The 20,777-nt window shown below is 39.3% G+C and overlaps 2 protein-coding genes across 4 annotated transcripts in view; one reads left to right on the forward strand and one right to left on the reverse strand.

The window, feature by feature from the left end:
- Rgs20 (regulator of G protein signaling 20) overlaps positions 1 to 2,897 on the reverse strand; it is a 154,671-nt gene extending 151,774 nt beyond the window's left edge. Inside the window, exon 1 of the mRNA XM_021165499.3 lies at positions 2,602 to 2,897. Within this exon, the coding sequence (XP_021021158.2) occupies positions 2,602 to 2,769 (168 nt within the window). The 5' untranslated portion in view covers positions 2,770 to 2,897. The remainder of the gene's footprint in view (positions 1 to 2,601) is intronic.
- Positions 2,898 to 9,695: 6,798 nt separating this feature from the next.
- The window catches only part of Atp6v1h (ATPase H+ transporting V1 subunit H), a 74,044-nt gene continuing 62,962 nt past the window's right edge, over positions 9,696 to 20,777 (forward strand). For 2 of the 3 annotated variants that reach the window (XM_021176841.3, XM_021176995.3), the window contains exons 1-4: positions 9,696 to 9,884; positions 11,020 to 11,166; positions 15,890 to 15,992; positions 20,244 to 20,333. In XM_021176841.3, coding sequence (XP_021032500.1) covers positions 11,054 to 11,166; positions 15,890 to 15,992; positions 20,244 to 20,333 — 306 coding nt within the window. In that variant the 5' untranslated portion in view covers positions 9,696 to 9,884; positions 11,020 to 11,053. Of the gene's footprint in view, positions 9,885 to 9,904; positions 10,241 to 11,019; positions 11,167 to 15,889; positions 15,993 to 20,243; positions 20,334 to 20,777 lie in introns of those variants that run through there. The other variant, XM_021176920.3, reaches the window with a different exon arrangement.

Here is a 20,777-nt window from a genome sequence, read left to right on the forward strand (position 1 = left end):
GATAATAGACTAAACTTTTGAGACTGTAACTCAGTCCCAATTAAAAGTTTTCCTTTGTAAGAGTTGTGATCATGGTATCTCTTCACAGCAATAAAACCCTGACTAAGACAGATGATAGCCTATCCTTCATTGTTTTACCTCCTTACTGATATGAAAGAATGTAATCACATATGTGTTCTATATTCGTCTTGAGCAATGCTAGTAATATGGCAGTGGTTTTGTCTTTGTAATATACTGTAAATCAACAGGGAAGACATAGACTGCTTTTTTCTACTTCTTTTTTGTTTTTTAATACCTAGTCCAAGGTTTTTCAGATAACAACAGTTCATTGATTTGTAGGATCCAAATAACTGAATATTGCCAACCTTTTTCTTGTTAGGTAGAGATATGTATCATTTGTACATTCAAATGCAATATGAAAAGTTTTCTTTAAAGACAAAACAGGACTAAAGGGACAGTAGTATCCAAACTGGACCACTGCCTGCTGTTCTCAGTGGCTGCTGTCCAGGCTGGAACCTGCTTATTTGGGGTAACAAGTCACGGTCAAGATGGCAGATTGGACTACCTGGGACCAACAGAATGCAGTGGTTCCAGAATGCTGTCTGAAGGTATCCTGGTTATTCTTAAATTTCTGGATATTATATTTTCATGTGACACACATCTAAAATTTTAATAGAATACACACATATATAAAGTGTATATCTGTATTATATAGTAATGTAAAGTTGTACATATATCCAACTACATATATCTGTATTAAATAGTTATATAAAGTTGTCCACATATCCGACTGCATACACAGTTGGCATTCTTTATTTAAAGGTTCCATATTTTCCAGATCTGCATATATGGATTTAAACAAGCAGACACTGAGAATTATATACATATGCATTCTATAAATAGTATATATATTAACTCACATCTATACTGAAAATTCACAGTTTTTTCTTGTTATTTCTAAATAATTCAGAATAATAACTATTTGAATAATATTTTTATTTTAATTATAAATTGTATTAATTTAACATATTATAATTATTTAATAAGTATATTAAATTATTTTATCACAAATAGTCTAGATATGATTTTAAATGTACAGGAGGATGTGTATACAGTATGCTAATACTACCCCATTTATATAATGAACTTTAAGCACCTGATGGCTTTCATATCAGGTGAGCCCTATAACTAATCTCCCTGAATACACATGGAAACACACACACACACACACACACACACACACACACACACACACACACACTCTCTCTCTCTCTCTCTCTCTCTCTCTTTTGTTGTTGTCTATTTTTTAAGAATATTGTCTAATTTTTAGCTTGTAGAAATCTTTTTTTGAATATTATTTACTTTTAGATACTTGCTAATCAAGATCTAGTTGGTGGGACACATTTTTAGCTACAGTACTCAGGAGATTAAGGCAGGAGAATTTTGAGTTTGAGGCCAGTTTTAACTACACAGTGAAATGCTGAGAGCATCAGGAATGAGCAGCTAATCAGATACAGCTCTGTACTTAGTGGAAGGCAGTGATTGGAGAGGCAGAAATGCATGATCTGCTCACAAACATCAGAAAATTAAAATCATTTCTACAGAAAAAGACTCACAATAAATGTATTTACATTTTCTTTTAACCTTTCTTCTGCTTGTGCCAATTGGATGAAATAACATCAAAGGACAGGTCTAGGAAATTAAATGCAGAGTCTACCACATAATGTTCATTATCAGGGACAACTGTAGTCTCCAGTGCTAGCTAACTTACTTGGGCAAGTTTTCTGGTTTTGCATCATTTATTTCTGAGTTTTGCCAATTATTTCTTTAACATGTGCACAAGTCCATGCCTCTCCACACCAGTAACATTCTAAGAGATGCTTCTATTAATAGATAAGAGGATTTGCTGTCTTACTCTGTACATTCTGAAAATAAATATACAACACTGAATAGGAGAAATGTCACTCTGGAAAGTAAAATTGACTAATGGCAGAAACTCACACTTGGGAAACTCACTTTAGGAAGCTATATATTTAAAAATAGCATCTCTTAGGTCTTTAATATTCATGTTCCAATAGAATTTTGTCATTACCTTGTAGTAATATTTTTAGAAAGAAGTCTATATTTTCTTCCACAATTATTTATCATAAAATATTTACATCAGAGAAAAACATTCAAGAATAAATAGCAATAGCTAAAGAAACTAAGTATGTAGGTTTTCTGCTTTTTAAAAATGTATCACCTAAAACCAAACAGCCAACACTATGGGAGTGTAGCTCAGTGACTAAATGCCTGCTTAGCATGCCTGAAACCAAGACTCTAGACTCAAGCACAAAAGCATAATAAATAAACAAACCACCACAACCACTAAAAACAAAACACACACCCAAAAAAAGCAATGGTGAAACACAGCTGTTTAGAATGGAGAAAACTGGATTCCAGAGAGTTTTCAAATTTTTAGGTTTCCTGTAAATTATTCTAAAAATATTCTTAATAAATCATCAATAGTCTACCATGATAAAACTGGCTACTGCCTTAATATTCTTCACAGATTAATCCTTAGCCTGCCAAAGACAGTGGGTATTGTGAAGATCATCTTACCTTGACACCAGTTACATCTTGGGATCCCACTTCATTTTCTGTGTCTTGGTGAATACTGGGATTATAATCTTTCTCTGCTCTGAAGAGGGGCAGCAATTGTGCCCGTGCAGCCTTCCTGGAAAGATGCTCTTCCAGGTACCCTTGGTTTTCTTGGGAAAGGCTGGGCATGTTTTCTTAACAAATGCCCCACAGGAATAGTGTCATCTGGTTTTACCAACACTTGTAGATCCTCTCTTTTTTTGGCTCTCTAATGCTGGCCCATGTCTGAGACTGCTGTGGACCTTCTTGCAAAGTTACTCAAAGCAAAGCCAAAGGCTGATCCCTTCTGTGGATCAGTAGTGGCTTATCCACCACCTATCTTAGCGGTCTGTTCCAGCTAGATCTGCTTACTGAGTGAGTATGCCAAGACTGCCCTCTGAAGGTGAGTAAAGAAAGTTTCTTCTTTGTAAGTCATTCGGCTGTAGCCCTGTGTCTCAAGTTAGAACAAGCTTCAGGAATGACAAATGAATGTGTAGTGAAAGCCATATGAGGGGACCTTTGAGGCAGCTCCCCATCCGTTCATGGTACCCTTCTGATTTTGCCTCCTGCCTTAGTGCCTTTATGAAATCGAAGCCCCCAGAGCTCCGTGAAAGCAATGCTGGGGTTGTGTCCACAGGGAAGGAAGCACTCAAGATTTAGACTAGGAAGCAAGTAGGCCTGAGTTGCTGACTGTGGATAACTCCTGGAGAACAGCAGGCAATGAACTGACTGTATTCTGCCTGTGTCCAAAGAATTTGGCCAAATTAGTTAGTCCTTGTCTCCTGGCCATGCTATAGTATCAGCCACGTGTAGGATGGGTCTTCCCATTTCAATTAACCCAATTTAAAATGTCTGTCTCAGACATACCAAGGGGTTCATCTATGTGATTTTAAATCATGTTGGACTGATAATGTCACCATTGTACTTTTCTTGTCTGCAACTCTAAGTAAGCAACTCAGTTCTTCCCTCACAAAACTGCATTTTAAAAAAAAGATTTATTTATTTATTATATGTAAGTACACTGTAGCTGTCTTCAGATACTCCAGAAGAGGGCATCAGATTTCGTTACGGATGGTTGTGAGCTACCATGTGGTTGCTGGGATTTGAACTTGGGACCTCCGGAAGAGCAATCGGCACTCTTAACCACTGAGCCATCTTGCCAGCCCCCACTGCGTGTTTTTTATGTCCTGCTCTTCTTGTTTTCGGTTGTTGTGAACAGTAACCCAGTTTTTGCTCAAACAGACAATATTATATATACATGCTTTTATGTGATAGTCATATAACAGGCAAGGCTTGAATTCAAACTGAGTTATGAAAGAAACTTCATGTGGGTGGCTCAGAGGAACATTTAGAAATATAAGAACATCTCTTCTAATCTCAGCCTATTTCATAGTCAACCCACAGGCCATAACTGCTAAGTTATTAATGGAAGTTGTAGGAAGAAAGGATTTCCATATTTGGTTTTTCAGGTGTTTGCTTCAAATCTCCATCCTCTCCACAGACAGTTTTGACATCTCATGACTGGAGGGACCCTTTTACCGTGTAGTGCTCCCCTCTGGACCCTGGGTTAGGCACAGACCACCCACAAATACCAATTTCCAAGTACAAAAACAAATGCAAATAGATCCTTTATTAAGCAAGGCAAAGAGTGGCTGAATCTGAATCACACAGAAACAGCGCAAATAACTTTACAGGTTTTGATTTTAAGAGGGAAAAGGGGAGGTCTGTGTTAGAATGAGTTAGGACATGTTGGTAAGTTCTTATGGGTTAGTCAAAATAATGAATTTTGATTCCTGGAGCTTGATATTTTGTTAGTTGGGTCTTGGTGATCAGTTTTAGGAGTGAGCCACTGGTCAATTAAGGGAATGGGCACTGTGGGCTAGCTTTAGGAATCTGATCTAATGGTTGAGCTAAGTTGGAGCAAGGTAAAAGGCAAAACCTGTCATTGCTGTTTGCCATGTTCAGGCCTGCTGGAACGAGCTTTTTAATGATTTTTATTAGGATGCACACATTTTTGCCATCTGCATCTATTCTTTGTTGTAAAGGACTTAACAGTTGAAACAACCAGAGTCTTAAAATCTCAATAGAAGAGATTAGTTCTCTCCTTAAGCATAGGGTGCAGATGATTCTGGAGAATGCAAGATGCGAATCAAGGACTGCATGGAATTGTTCTGAGGACAAAGATCCTGAATATATTTAGATGAAAATCTCAGTTGTCTCTTGGACAGGGAACTTTTTTCCTTCCTTTTTCCTCTCTCTCTCTCTCTCTCTCTCTCTCTCTCTCTCTCTCTCTCTCTCTCTTTCTCGCTTTCTCTCACTCTCTCTCGCTCTCTCGCTCTCTCGCTCTCTTGCCCTCTCGCTCTCTTTCTTGGACAGGGTCCCAATCCCAGAGTGGCCTTGAATTTACTGTGTAAACAAGGCTAACTTTGGACTCTGGCTCCTCCTGTCTCCCCCTCTGGAGCACCTAGAATATAGGTATGTGTATCCCTTTTTTTTCTTTTCTTTTTTTTTATTAGATATTTTCTTCATTTACATTTCAAATGCTATCCCAAAAGTCCCCTATACACCCTTATTTTCTTGAGTCATTGCAATTAACTGTTTTATTTTTTGAAGTTTATTATTAGTATCTAATCACTTTCTGCCTTTCCTAAAATTAAAAAAAAAAATCCACTTAGATTTGTTTTCCCAAGAATACTAAGGTTTCTCCTTATTGTCAAGACAGACTGACAGTGGCCCAATCCTCTCTCCCCATTCTAGAAGCAAGCAAAAAACTTGATGATCCTTATAAAAACAAAAACGGTACCCAGATATTGCATATCAGCACTGAAAGAGCAGTGATTCCAAAGTGACAGAAGACAAATACACTAAGGCCCATTTGTGTCCTGGATTCATGCTGGGAGAAAGGTTTTAGGCTTTGATTCAGGGAAGGAACTTAGATTGGAAGGTGAAGAAGTGAGCAGGGATTCTTGTAGATGCTTGGGCATCAAGTGCTCAGAAGGCTGGAAAGGAAGAGCTACTCAAAGTGGAAACCTTGAGACCTTCATAGGTTCCAGTTCATTGGTATCAGTGTACTGGTGTGAAGAAATGAGTTGAGGTCAGGATGGATTCACCCAGAAACAGAGAATCATCTTTGGAACTCAGAAAAGGCTGGGTATAGCTCATAGCATTCTCAAAGGCCTTATGCTCCATCTCTCACTGGGTACTCAAAACTCACAATATTTGCTTCATCATTGGAGAAATTAAACACAGAGTACACACTGCCCTGGTCTTTTCTAACAAAGCTTATGTAAGACACAAAAGATTATACTCTTGGTAATGGAAGTATGTCTTGGAATAAAACTCATTATTGTTTAGAGGCAACAATCCTAATATTTCCAGACATGCCATGAAGCAGGACTACATTTAACCCATATTCAGAAATGAGCTATTCAGTTGAAACATCAAACTATGAAAAGACACATTATTCTAAAACTAGTCAAGATGGTGACAAAGAGAAGTCTTAAAAGCATTCAGAGAAAATAAGAAAACTAGTAAGAAATGAACTCACCAAGGAGCTGAGTGGACTGCACACAGGGACTGTGCCAGCGGGAAGACAGTAGGGAACTTAAACAATAGCAACCCAAACGTAAAGAAAAATGGTCAGCAAGAACTTGTTTCCCTCTGAATATGTTATTATAAGATGAAGGCAAAATATAGAAGTCTTCAGACATTTAAAGTTTGCAAGAATTAATCAGCATTGCACCTTACCTATAAGAATTGCTATGTGAAGTCTTTTAATGTAAAAGGAAAATGATAAACTCCCAGATCTGGATGTATAAACAAACAAACAAACAAACACAGAACTCAAAGTGGTAGCTGTTGAGGCTAGATACAAAGATACTAAAATTACTTAATTCTCCTTATAGATTGTTTCAAGGAAAAGTGATAGCTCAGATGTAGGATGCATGCCCACTATGTGTGAAGCACAGGGCTCAGCTCCTGAGGAATGATACCCAAGGTTGACCTCTGGCTTCCACATGTACATATACTCATATACACATATGTGCATGCTGGTATGTATGAAAACACACACACACACATGTATGCTAGTGAATTAATGGTGTGAGTGTCATACAGGTAACTACTTTTTGATTGGATTTGAGGCTTAACCCATGGGAAGGAATTTATATCTGAGTGGCCAAAAGCCAATGGCTATGTTAGTCATATGATTTTGCTAAATGGACATGTTGTCAAACTGTCTTCTAAATATTTATGTTTATACACATAGATTAGTGTTAATCTCAACCTTGGCCTAGAAGCTCTCGTGGAAGTGAGTTGAAGTATTTTTATGAATTAAATCTGGGCGGGTTTGCTACTGCCTCAGTGGTTTGTGTTCCTGAGTGAAAGACACACACACACACACACACACACACACACACACACACACAGCCTTTATATTTTATTTAAATTTTGATATGCCTTAAACAGCTCAATAGCTAGGGTACTGCCTGAGTTAATCCTGAGTTATTATTTACTAAGTTCTGAGTTCTGTCTTGGTTGCTCTGGACCCAGAGGGCTGCCCAACTGGGCTGCTCTCTGGGCCATGCTCTCCCAGCTCTTTCACAGGGTGGCCATGCCTCTCTGTCCTGCACTTTTCTCAGGCATGGTGTCTCACTCTCCCAGCATGGTGCATATTCCCTGTTTCTCTTCCTCTCCGGTAGTCTCAAGCTTGAGAAATCATAAAAGTCCTGCCTCTGTCTGTCCTGCCTAGCCATTGGCTGCCAGCATTTTTATTTACCAATCAGAACCAACTGGGGGTAGGGTCCCTCAGTGTCTTACATGTAGATCTGTGGACTCTCTCATGCAAACAATTTTGGGGACCCAAATTAGAATACAAGCAGCATTAGGCCAAACCTACTACAGAAGTGGGCAGTGGTTAATGCAAAGACCCATAACTGGGTGAAGCACTAAGAATAAGAGAGTGCTGAATGTTGTGCTCAGTCCTAAACGGAACCTATGTCAACACTCTCTTCTTATCCAAAGCTTAGAGAACATTATGGAAAAGGAGGTCATAGAGAATGTAAGAGCTACAGGATAGATTGGAGTGCTATGAAATGGTACTTTCTGGACAGGACATAGCTGTTGGATTCATGAAATCATAGCAGCTGTGCTTACCTGCATAAGACCTGTATGAGATGAGACCTTTCCACACTCTAGCACGAATGGGGATGGACACTGGAGCCTTTCCCCTAACACCCCCTCCCCTAGCTGAGAAGTTATTGCCAGCTAATGGCTGCTGGGGAAGTGGAGTCATGGTTTTAAAGAGGTATAGCCACTGGTAAGTTGCCCATAAACAACACCCCTCGCCCCCCACCAACATGTACATGCAAGTAACACTAATTGAGCTCAGTGGGTTCTGTGGCTAGTGAGCTCATGGTTTTTAGAGAAGAGCCAGCTTCTGTCATTTTCCTAAACCTGTATAATTCTTAACTGTGTTGTAACTACTTATCCTTATACCACAGATAAGCATAGTTCTCGTTCCTCACCAAAGAAACTTCTTTTTGCAGCACATGGAGATCATTACAGAAAGCCACAACTCGTCACAGTGGAGAGAACAGCTGTTTTGGGCAGCCTACTTTCAGCTGATACAAACAAAGCCAACACACCCCCAAGCCCCCCAAAATAAAAAACAAAACAAAACAAAACATCAGAAGATCTTAAGATTTCAGCAGAAAGATCTTAAGAGTCTGAAGACCAGAACGTTTGTTGCAAGATTGTGACTTCTAGATAGGGCAGGAAAGCTAGACATGAACTTTCAGCAATATAACTGCTTAAACAAGAGCTGAATAATGATAGCATGTCAGTGTGAAGAGATATAAGCAATTAAATATTGCAGAGAGGTGAGAATTCTTCAGGGATTAGCTTCCTAATTGATAATTTAATACTAAGCGGTCATCCCCCCCAAATACACATATGAATAATATTATGTGAATCTAACAGGTTGTATTTATATAATAATTATCACATATATGAATATATGTTAACAAATACATCTGATAATTAAAAGAAGAGCCTATGAATGTAAGAGGAAGCTGAGGAACATGGGGGGGGGAATTATGCAGTCATATTTTAATTAAAAATACAATAAAATTTTAAAAGATGGAAGAATAAAAGCTTAATAGATTATAGTTTGTGTAAAAAGGACAGAAAATAGGTTGGATATGCTGGGGGAAAGCCTTCTTGAGGTTGTAAAAGGGCAATGATGTGGGACTGTGAAAGACAAGCCTATTTTGGTTGAGTGAGGCTTGCTTTAGAGACCCAGTAGAAAATTCTACAATGGAACAGTGAGCCACAATCCCAGAGACAGGTCCTGATACCACAGACTCCCCAACTCCATAATTATGTGACTCTCAGTCACTCAGACAAAGCCTCAAGCTCCTGGCATTCTGGCTAGACTCCACCCTCATAGTTACCTGACAATAGCCAGGTATGCTCTTCTCCACAGCTACCCTGCAACTACAAGATTGCCCAGCCCACTATAAAAGGGGCTGCTTGGGACCTCCTCTCTCTCTTAAGCTCTCACCTTTCTTACTCTCCTCTCTAGCCCTCCTTCTCTCCCTTCCCCCCGTCTCTCCACTTGGCTATGGCCGGCCCCTCTCTTTCTTTTATCTTCTCTTTTTCTCTTTGTCTTCCTACAATAAAGCTCTAAAACCATAGACTGTCTCTGTTCATCATATAAGCCTAGAGAAAAATGAAGTTAGGTAAACAATGAATAACTTTTTCTGAGACATGTATTACTGGTGGGTCTATATATATTTATACCATGGGACTATGACTCATTTCTCAGTCTGACTTTTATGCTTAAAATCGGAGTATGAATGCCTGGCCCGCTGAGATGTTTAATTCAAACAAATCCAAACCACTCAAAGGTCATAAATCAAGCTTCTCCAAAGATTTTTGGCTTTTTGGCACCCGTGGCCTGCAGGGTGGCGAGCTCTGCCAGCTTGAAGTGACCAAGTTAAGTGGCCTGGGAAAGGCCACTTGGTGCGCGGTCCAGCAGTTTTGGGCGCTCTCGGCTTCCGCCCTCCGCTGCGGTCACGTGCCGCTGCTCACGCGCCCGACGCTGCTGTCACTTCGCAGCTGTTCCGGCTTCCTCTGAGTGAGGCTCCCAACGTCTCCCACGGAGTCGCCTTCGGTTTGCTCTGGGTCTCCCGTGGCCACTGAGACCTCGGAGCTCGACCGGCGCCTGCCCGCCCGTGCGGCCCTCACTCCCCGAGGCTATCCAGGTGAGGCCGCCTAGGGTCCCTCCCCGGCTCCGGAGAGCCGACTGGTTTCCCTGCCGGCCGCGCCAGGGTCTGCGGAGCCGCAGGGCCTTCCTCCCCTCGGAGGGAAGCAGAGAGCGCGGGGGTGGGCAGGCCTGGGCCTGGCCGGGGAGAGCCGCGGGGGCCCGGAGAGCCGCGGGGGCCGGGCCGCCCGGGAAGGCTGCGCTGTGCCTTTGGTTCCAGCCTTTCCCGGATGGAGCCGGTTTTACCTGGGACCCGCAGTCTGCGCCGACCTTGCTTGATCAGGCAGCAAGTTCCCACAAAGAGAAATTTAAGTTCCACACTGACTAAGCACTTTGGCAACGCGGAATAGAATTTGGGTATGATTTTTTTTTTCTTTTTAAACCTCCTTTTGCTCGTAGGTAAGAACATAAGTTTTGGGAATGGTTTTTGCATCGTAGTAGAATGAGATGTAACTTATCTATTACGTTGAGGACTGGGAATTTTTTTTTTTTTGTAGCACATTATTGTATATTTTTCTTGTCAGAATAGACTCCTATTGTTGGTTGGAAATAAGTTGTCTCAGAAATTTCTTTCAATGTTGATTTTGAAAATGTTTGTCAATTTCTGTTTGAAAAGAAGGCCCTGGTATACCACACCTCTTAGTATATTTTATTTTGAATCAGTAATTTTAAAGAAAGGAATTAATATAGTGTCTTTGCAAATCGAAGGATAATAGATGCCAATAAATACCATAATTGACCCCTTTTTAATTTTACTTTTTGTAGAAGAGATTAGAACGTGATTTAAAGTAGTGGACTTCTGGGTCATTTTTATTGTAAGCACTGGGTATGATTGCACTAAGGTGGTCAAAGAGATCGGCCTTAATATTCAGTTTAGTTCTGATTTTGCTGTCTGTCTCTTAAGTGGTCATTTTAAACGTTTCAGTGTTTATTGAGGCTAATAATTAAAAACTCTTCCCTGGAAAAAGAACAAGTCAATAGAAAGCCTTTTATGGGGTGGTAGACAAAATTTGAAATACTTTAATGGTTTTCAGACCTAGGATATTTAATATTCAAGCTAAGTGAAATCAATATGGTTATATTAATACTAGTAGTTCAAAAAATTAAATGGCTGCTATCCTGTTTTTACCTTGAAGGTCTGTGGGAAACATTCAAAATCATAAAGTTTAGATGACCAAGATGGACATTCGAGGTGCTGTGGATGCTGCTGTCCCAACTAACATCATTGCGGCCAAGGCTGCTGAAGTTCGTGCGAACAAAGTGAACTGGCAGTCTTATCTTCAGTGCGTACTGGTTTGTTGTGAGTCATGGATGTCATGTGCTTTTCCATCAGGCTTTTTCATGGTCATGCTTCTATGAGAGAAATACTGGAAAAATACTAATAAATTAATTTTAACATTTCCTTCTCTCCATAGCTAGCTGTCTTAGGGAGTCTGACAGATATGGTAGGAACTGCTTGGGGAAATAGAACAGTTCATAGTAGTTATTTTATTTTATAATGTGTGTATGACTGTTTTTGCCTGCATGTATGTATGTGTGGCCCATGAATGCTAGTGCCCTCAGAGCTAAGAAGAGGGTTTCAGATATCCTGGAACTGGAATAACAGATGATTGTAATGCACCATGTGTGTTCTGCATGCCATGCCTTTGCAAATCAGAGAATAACCTATGGGAGAACTGGTTCTCTGGCACTGGGGATGAAACTGAGGTTGTCAGGCTTGAGTGGTAGGTGCGGTGACCCTCTCCCCCATCCCCACAGCCATTTCATCAGCCCTCATTTATTCTTAATAATATTTCACCATTTTATTTCATATGAGTTTATTTTGGCATATTTATAACTGAGTTACTGAGAGTCAGATTTGAATTAAGAAATCTGTTGCAGCCGGGCGTGGTGGCGCACGCCTTTAGTCCCAGCACTCGGGAGGCAGAGGCAGGCGGATTTCTGAGTTCGAGGCCAGCCTGGTCTACAAAGTGAATGCCAGGACAGCCAGGGCTACACAGAGAAACCCTGTCTCAAAAAACCAAAAAAAAAAAAAAAAAAAAAAAAAAAAGAAATCTGTTGCTTATTTTTTTGTCTTGCCTATACAAAGGTTATATAGAATAGCATTTCAATAGGAACTCATAGTATCAAAACAGACCTTTACTTTATTGTTAGCTATGATAGGAAGATAGGTTTATGAGTGTACAAAAAAGGGTAGCTGATTCCACCATCAGAAGATCCTTCAGTTGAGGTTTCAAGGATGAGCGCTATTTGACCATGTGTCATAAAGGGAAGGTTGTGCTGGAAGTGATGTAGTTTGGAGGTAAGCAGTGGTAAGAGCTGAAGCTCACAGCAGGCCAGGGGGTGGCTGTGATATTCTGGGGACCCGGGGGCCTTGGGAGGAGTTGGGGTTGTTTACTTGGTGCTTTTCAAGATGATTCTTAAGTCATGAAACCCAAATTGTATTTGAAGTCTAAAAGTCAACTTGTACAACACATGAAAGTGATAGTCAGTTATAGGTGGCAGTTCATATTGTAGAATTGCCTTTTCAAAACAGTCTGTCTTCATGGGGGAGCTTTGAGGAGCCTTGCTGTAGAGTACTTGTACAGTGAGTGTGAACGTGGGATGCACTCTGCCACTACAAGAACCAAAATGCCAAGTCTCCTGAAAGTCACTGCTAAGGCTGCTTAGCATGGGGTAGATGACCCAGTTCACTGCTTGATGAATTGTCTACATTCAGTGTAAGGTAGGTTTGTGGGAACTAGCCGAGTCATAGGGAGAGGTTGTAGTGGGAGTGTTAAGCCTGTTAGAATGCTCACAACTGGACATATTTGAGAATGATAGTGCTCAATTTGACATGTGTGAATGAAAGATGTTTAGGATGACATCCATATTCCTGTTTTAAAGGACCTAGTATATTGTGGAGCCAGCCACTAAAGGTCTGACAAAGAAAGATGTACACACAATTTTCCCCATTGGTCAATGTGTAAATCCTGCGAACTCCTGACTTGTTTAGTCTACAAAGCTTGTAGATTAGAGGACAAGGAGTTGCATGCTTGTAGAGCCTGACTGCTTGTGATGTAAACAGAGGAGTGTTGACCATAAAGCACTAGCAGGGCAGCAGAACTTCTGGCTGGCTTTTGGAGTGATTTTCAATTGTGTACTTTTCCAGTCCCGAGCCTTTGGTCCTACATACATCTTATTTTCTTTTTTTCTTGTTTTGACCTTTATTTTGTTGACTGAGTTATAGATTCCCTTTGTAAGCCCCCTCTGCTCTGCATGTTTGTGTGCAAATGTTCCTCAAATATAGCCAAATATTCTTGAGCCTTCTGATATGGGGACACTAGTGGGTAAAGAACAGTTATATGCTGGATATGACATACATAATCAGTGGATCTTGTACCAGGACATCTACGGAAGATATAAAACCTGTAGGGGAGTTATCTTGTGCCAAAGTCCTGCATGCTTTTGCCCTCATGAATTAATATGCTATGAAAATACAATGTATTTGTGGGCTAGAGAAACAGCTGAGTGGTTAAGAGCACCGACTGCTCTTCCAGAGGTCCTGAATTCAATTTCCAGCAACCACATGGTGGTTCACAATCATCTGTAGTGGGATCTGATGCCCTCTTTTGGTGTGCCTGAAGAAAGTGACAATATACTTACAAAAAAGAAATAAATCTTAAAAAAAAAGAATGTTCATCAATTTAATAAAATGTATTTATATTTTATTAAGCTTTTACTTAACTAGGCAGTATAAAAATACAACTGGGGATGGGTTTGTAATGTTGAGGATACAAGAATCATGATACATTAACAGACTCTTAAAAATTAAATATAAACTATGCTAAGTATTGAATGAAGAAACCTAACACATGCACACATATGTAGATATAAAGCAAAAGGAGATACATGACAAGGAAGGAATAAATAGCTCTGTAGGAGCTATTGTGGTAGTCTTCACAGAACACATGAAGAGCCTCACAGAAGTAATCTAAGCAGAAGGAATGGGGACTGCCGTGTAGGGAGCCCTGGCTACCTCAGGCTTGAATGTGTAGTGACTGAGGGCTTCAAGTAGCTTATTGTGGTTTAGTTTCTTTTAAGGCAAGTATGTGTCTTGAAGTGAGTCATATGGTGATTTGCTGGATTGTTCTGCTGTCGTGTCTTAGCAAGGAGGATTTAGACCTTAGTATTTGGGGGTGGTGATGGTTATTGTGCCATACCCGAGTCCTTGATGAGTAGAGCAGCTAGAAGGGTTAGCTATCTTGGAATTGGAGATTACAGGTTTAGTGATGCTGCTGCCGAATCTGTTTTTACTTGGAAATGAGATAGCTGGAGGTGATTTGGTGGAGAGAGGAAGATTGGATTCTCTTGACTTGAATCTCTAGAAAGGAGTTCAGGAAGAAAAGCAAAGTTAACAGTTGGATACAAACTATAAATGGTGAAGGAACTCTAGTGGGAGGAAAATGGTAATCTAGGATGATTTTGGAGAGGACAGAGATCAGAATGGAGAGGTTAGTTTTCTTCTCTTTTCTTTTTTCCTTCTTTTTTTTTTTTTTTTTTTTTTTTTAAAAAAAAACAGGGTCTCACTATGCAGTTCTGGTTGTTCTGAAATGTATTATATAGACCAGACTGACTCTGCCTCTGCCTTCCAGTGCTGGGATTAAATGCATGAGCCATTATGCCTGGCTAAGGAGAGGTCCCTTCCCTTCCCTTCCCTTCCCTTCCCTTCCCTTCCCTTCCCTTCCCTTCCCTTCCCTTCCCTTCCCTTCCCTTCCCTTCCCTCCCCTTCCCTCCCCTCCCCTCCCCTCCCCTCCCCTCCCCTCCCCTCCCCTCCCCTCCCCTCCCCTCCCCTCCCCTCCCCTCCCCTTTTCTTTCTTTCTTTCTTTCTTTCTTTCTTTCTTTCTTTCTTTCTTTCTTTCTTTCTTTCTTTCTTTCTTTCTTTCTTTCTTTCTTGTTGTTCCAAGACAGGGTTTCTCTGGGTAGCCCTGGCTGTCCTGGAACTCACTCTGTAGACCAGGCTTGCTTCAAACTCAGAAATCCACCTGCCTCTGCCTCTGCCTCTGCCTCGCAAGTGCTGGGATTAAAGGCATGTGTCACCACTGCTCATCTAGGTTATTTTTCAAAGAGAAGGAAGATGTCTGTATTCTCAACTGGAAGAAAAAAAAATGTCAGGAAGTGACTGTAGAACTTGACTGTAAAGTGGCTTTGGGTGTAATGAGTTTGAAGGCCAAGGAAATATGTTGGCCTTGGGATAGGGGGAAATTGAGTGAGACTTTGAGTAAAAGAGGTAACATTTTATTGAATCCTTGCAGTGGGCCAGGTGCTATATTAATTGCATCTTGATTATGTAGTTCTGTCCTTTATACAAGTCCTTCAAAAGTCATGTGGTTCTTGTTCTTTTCCTTAGGTAAATTAATCCAGACTACATGGAGTCAGTCACTAAGTGGTAGAGCTAGACTTTTGGATAATAGCAAGGCTCTTAGTCAGCACTTAGTCAGCATTTGCCCCTTATTAACTATCAAAAGACAAATTTTAATGAGTTAAAAGATGTTTACCAGTTTCCTTTGTGTTTCTACAGTCAGGGAATACTTTTCCATAAAATGGAGTGTTTTCTGATGGACTGACCACAGGAGGATAGTTTAATGGGTAAGGTGAGCATAAAGACCAGAAAGTTCATTCCTCATGTCTAAATTGTTGTCTTAAGGTGGGGATGGAGAGCCAGAATAGTAGAATTGGTTATGGTTAGGTAAGTCAAGTTTGGTGTTTTGGCTAGGATTTAAGCACAGGATGCTCTTTACTCTGCCCATTGACACTGTGTGGTTTGGGAACTTAGTCTGCTTTATTTTCTGTTCTGTCAGACTCTTTAGTTCTATGGGGATCAATACAGGAACCTAGCACAAAATAGTGGCCCTTGTAATTTTCTAGAACACACCAAGGAGGAAGGAAAAGTCTTTCCAATTTCTGTGTCTCTCACAGTGGCTGCTCAGGACTTAATGAACAGAATAATTCATTCTTACTTTCTAGGGGGCAGATGATTTCTGCTGAAGATTGTGAATTTATTCAAAGGTTTGAAATGAAAAGAAGTTCCGAGGACAAGCAAGAGATGCTTCAAACTGAAGGCAGCCAGGTAAAGGCCTTACTTTTATTTCATAATGAACACTTATGTCCCTATCATTACAAAGTCTGGAAAGGCCTGAGGTGTAGCTCAAGTGTTAGAGTACCTAGTTAGCGTGGACAAGAAAGATCATGGATTCAACTTCCAGTCTCCAACTGCAACATAAAAATTAAAATGCTAGAAAACGCTTCACGACTATTGCTTGTATGTTATTAGCATTAGTGCTAACTACTTTTTGCCATGTTAGGGATAAAACCCATTAGTTCTTTGCTTAGACACTTGCAAGTGCTCTACCAGTGAGCTATATCCCAGCCTTTATTATTAGGAGGCAAGATTCTGTTAAATTGTGCTTAGCTGGCCTCCAGTTTGTGATCCTCCTATAAAATATCTGGAACTGCAGCGCTATGCATCATAGCAATCTCTTTATTTTGAATTCCTCCTGTTTTCTTTACTTTTTGCTGTACTGAGGGTTAAACATGCCCATGCAAGTTTTCTACAATCACACTATATTCTAGGCCTCTTTTTAAACCTTTAAAAAAAGATTTATTTTATTTTACGTGTATGAGTGTTATGCCTGCATGTAACTACAGTGCATTCATCTGTGCATGGTTCCATGGAGCCCAGATGAGGATGTTGGATTTTCTGAGTTACAAACAGTTAAGTTGCTGTGTGGGTCCTAGGAATGAAACCTGGGTCCTCTTCAAGAGCAACAAATGCTCTTAACCTCTGAGCCCTCTCTCTAGTCTTTACTCCCCCCCCCCTTCCTTTTTTAGTTTAGAATTTTATTTTCTTTTTGGAGATAAGACTTTACTAAGTTGCTCAGGCTAACCTTGAACTCACATTGTAGTCTAGGCTCCTCTTGAACCTACAATCCTTCTAGCTTAGTCTTTTGTGTGGCTGTGTTTATCTGCTTGTACAACTAAGCCCAGATGAATAACCTTCAGAGTTTGTGGAATGAAAGGCACTTTTTTGAAGTATGTGCAGTTTTCAAACTTGTTAATTTTTTAATATTACATTATCAGTAGTAATATTTGAAATGCTTAATTTGAATATTTGAATTTGTAGCTGAAAGGGGCATCCTATTACTTTGATTATGTAGGACTTACATTTTTTCTCATTAAATATTTATAACTACTCTGAGCTTTTTTGAGACCCCTGTATTGTAATCTAAAATATTTTGGTATTGCCCCCTCTTCCTCCTTCCCTTTCCTTCCCTCTTACTCTTCACACACTCTTCACACACTCACTTATACTTACATATACACACACTTAAATTTTTTTTTTTTCCATCTTAAAGAGGTGGTGGTGCTGGCGTTGAGCCTAGGACATCATGTATGCTAAGCTCTTGTACTGCCTCTGAGCTGCACTCATGGTCTCCTCATACCGTCTCTATATAGATACATCCATTGATAATTTGCCATATTTATGTCTAAGATGGATTTCTAGTCATTGTTTCTTTTTAAATTGCTTTAGAGCTTTTCATGTATGATAATTTAAGATATATATGTAGTTGATATGCTTTTGTAATTTATATTATTAAACAACTATAAAAAAGTATTATTTCACCTGATAGTTTTTCTGTTCAAGAGATCTGTGTTATCACTTAGTGCTTTCACTTCAGTCTCAAGACTTAAGCCTACACTCTTGCTAATGCAAATAATGGCTTTTAAAAGTAATTCTGAGCTGGCCACAGTGGCACGGGCCTTTAATTGCCCCATTCAGGAGGCAGAATTAGGCAGATCTCTATGAGTTCTAGGACAGCTAGAGCTACATAGCTCTACTGAAGACTGAATTTATTTAAAGGTTTGAAAAGAAAAGAAATTCCGAGGAGAAGCTCTGTCTTCTCCTTGGAAGAAGTTCTCTCAAAACAAACAAAAATCTAGAGTTATCTATTAAGTGGGTGAATCATAAAATGCTTGAAACCAATACTTTACATACTTTGGTAATTTCGGGCTTTTTTTCCCATTACAAGGAGTTTTGAGGTGAACAATATTAATAATTACCTGATACTAAGTTCTATAAACATGATTGTTGATCACATAATTTAAACATTTATAAGGCTTTTGATATACATTTTAAAGATTCCCTCTTGATCAACCCCAATTTTTCATGCCTGTCAGCACTATATGAATCACTGTATCACTATAAGAGTGGGGAAAGGTCTTAATATATGAAGATCCTCATTAAAGGAGTAAACTAGTTCTTTTGGATTCCAGTATTTGGTGTGCTGGGCATTTTATGTTAATGCCAGGAAGTCAGCACCTGCTGTTAATCAAAGAAAATGGCAGTATATTAAAAAATTTTTATTGAGCATTATATGTGAAATTTATTTTTTGCTAAGAGATTACAGTTTAATGTTTGATTAAATTATCTAAGTATTTTTACTTTTAACTTTGACAGTATTGTAAAGGTTATTTTAGAAATGCTATTGTATGCTTAGATTTTTCTAAACCTACTTTTACTTAGGGTTCTAGAATACTTCAACCTCCCTTCTAGCCTACTGAGCAGAGGTAGGGGAAAAAGAAGGCTTATAGGAAAAGGGGATTGTGGACCTGTTTAGAAATAGTTCTTTTACGATGAGTACACTCTTTGTTGTCAGGATACCAGCAGTCCAGTCCAAGAGCAAACCCCAAACACAAATCAGTAGTGGCAGTCCAGTCCAATAGCAAATACCAAACACATGTCAGTAGCAGGAGCTTTATCCAGCAAAAACTGCAAGGTCCCCCTGAATTGAGACAGTGGAAGTAGCAGAAATCAGTCAGAACACCATGAGATGTTCTTTGGTGCATTCCTCTCTATGTAACGAGGACCAGTGAAGACCAGCAAAGTGTTGCATGACTAATAAAGACCAGTGAAGCTAGCAGAGACCAGTAAAGTGTTGCAAGGTGTAGCAATGCAAGAGCATTCTCTCATTGTCTGTGGGGTTATATTTATATTCTTTCTAAGCACTTGATCCAGCAAAGTATGATATGCCCTCTCATGTTTCTGCAAAACATCCTCTTACAAGACAACTTCCAGGAACATCACGAGACCTCTTACAAGACAGTTTCCAGAAAAACATCATATGATACAACTGAGTTTCCAAAGAAACCAGAAATTTCCACTTCATGCTATATAATTTAAAAGTTCTGTTCCATATAGTGTGTGGACTATCTGTCCATGGAATATATGTATATTCCAAACAGATAGTATGGATGTATATATGTGTACATATGTATACATATGTATGTATGTGTATATCTCAGACACACCATACACCTGCCTGCGCGCACGGATGCGCGCACACAGACACACATTAGATACAGTAAATTCTGGAAGAGTATGACTTTGATAAGATATTTTCTTGTTGCTTCTTACATGGAGGAGTTACTGAATGAGTGGGTACTGAATAGAATCTTGTCAATCTGTTCTGCCTTAGAGTAGGCAAAGATTTTCCAACTGTGACTCCAAACTTGTTACTGAATTGTGTTACTTATTCAAAGCCATACTTTTTGGGATGATTTAAAAGACTTATATGAAATAGTTTTAATTGTGCTTTAATTGACTTACATGCTGAATTTAGAACCTGGTACCCAAGTAAGATGCTATTTGACTGTCTATCACATTTTTTGATGCAGAGCTATGCTTGGGTGAAAGAGTCTAAGTACAGTTCAGACTGTTATAATGGCCTTAGGAAAATTGTTAGGTACCATGTTTTTGGTTCCAATTTTTATTGCGTTCCAGAGAGATCCATATTGTTGATATGCTGTAGGGTATAGTAGACCAAGGCTTTTTGATTGCAATCTCCGGCACTCTTGAGTGTTTTGCTTCCAAGTTAATCTCAAAAATAATAAATACATTTTAGAATCATTTTTAGACTTTAATTGTCTATAAGATGTTATGCTGTCCTGAGTAATCAAGAGTGATAATAGCTAGGTGGGTATCCTTAAAAACAGCAACTATTTTAAAGCTTATCATTATAAACAGTCAAAAATCTGACACAAGTCATGGTGAAGTCCTCGGGTCTGCTGTAATGTGTATAAAAAGTACACGTTTTCTATAATTGGCTATCTAATAGCATTTCTTGTTCTATGAAACAAATAATATTTTATAGATTTTTTTTTTTAATTCCAGTACTTGGGAGGAAAAGACAAGGGAATCTCTGAGCTTATGGCCAGCCTCTTGTACATAGTGAGGATTAGGACAGCCAGGACTACATAGTGAGATGCTGTTTTAAAATTAAAAAAAAGAAGAGAATAATAACATTAATTTGATGTTTTGCAGTGTGCTAAAACATTTATAAATCTGATGACGCACATCTCCAAAGAACAGACAGTGCAGTACATACTAACCATGGTTGATGATATGCTGCAGGTGAGTATATTCCTTTGGGGCCTTTGCTGTTTTATACTTTATAATAACAACAGTTCAAAAAGGCTTCATTTTCAGGTCTAATGAGGCAAAGAGTAACCTTGTACAAATATTCTTTCAAATTTTGTTTATAGTACAATTTTCAAAAGTTGCACTGCTAGATAAAGGATAGCTGCATTTGTATTTGTGTTAAGAGATGGTCCAGGGTTCTACTTCGGATTCTCACTAGCAGCAAATGAGAAGAATGTTTCTCTGCAGCTTTGCTGGCAGAGGACATTGTCAGGTGGTTTCATTTTTCCTTATTTGAAATGATACATGAAGTTGAATATTTTCTGACATTTTTAAAGGGAACTTTTTAAAATACTATCTTTGAATTATTTGTCTTTGTCTACTTTATATTTCTGTCTTGTTTAGGTCCATTTTATTTTATGTATATGGGTGTTTTGT

The sequence above is a fragment of the Mus caroli genome, unplaced genomic scaffold (genome assembly GCF_978045245.1).
Source record: "Mus caroli unplaced genomic scaffold, Mus_caroli_1 scaffold_1, whole genome shotgun sequence".
Taxonomy (NCBI): domain Eukaryota; kingdom Metazoa; phylum Chordata; class Mammalia; order Rodentia; family Muridae; genus Mus; species Mus caroli.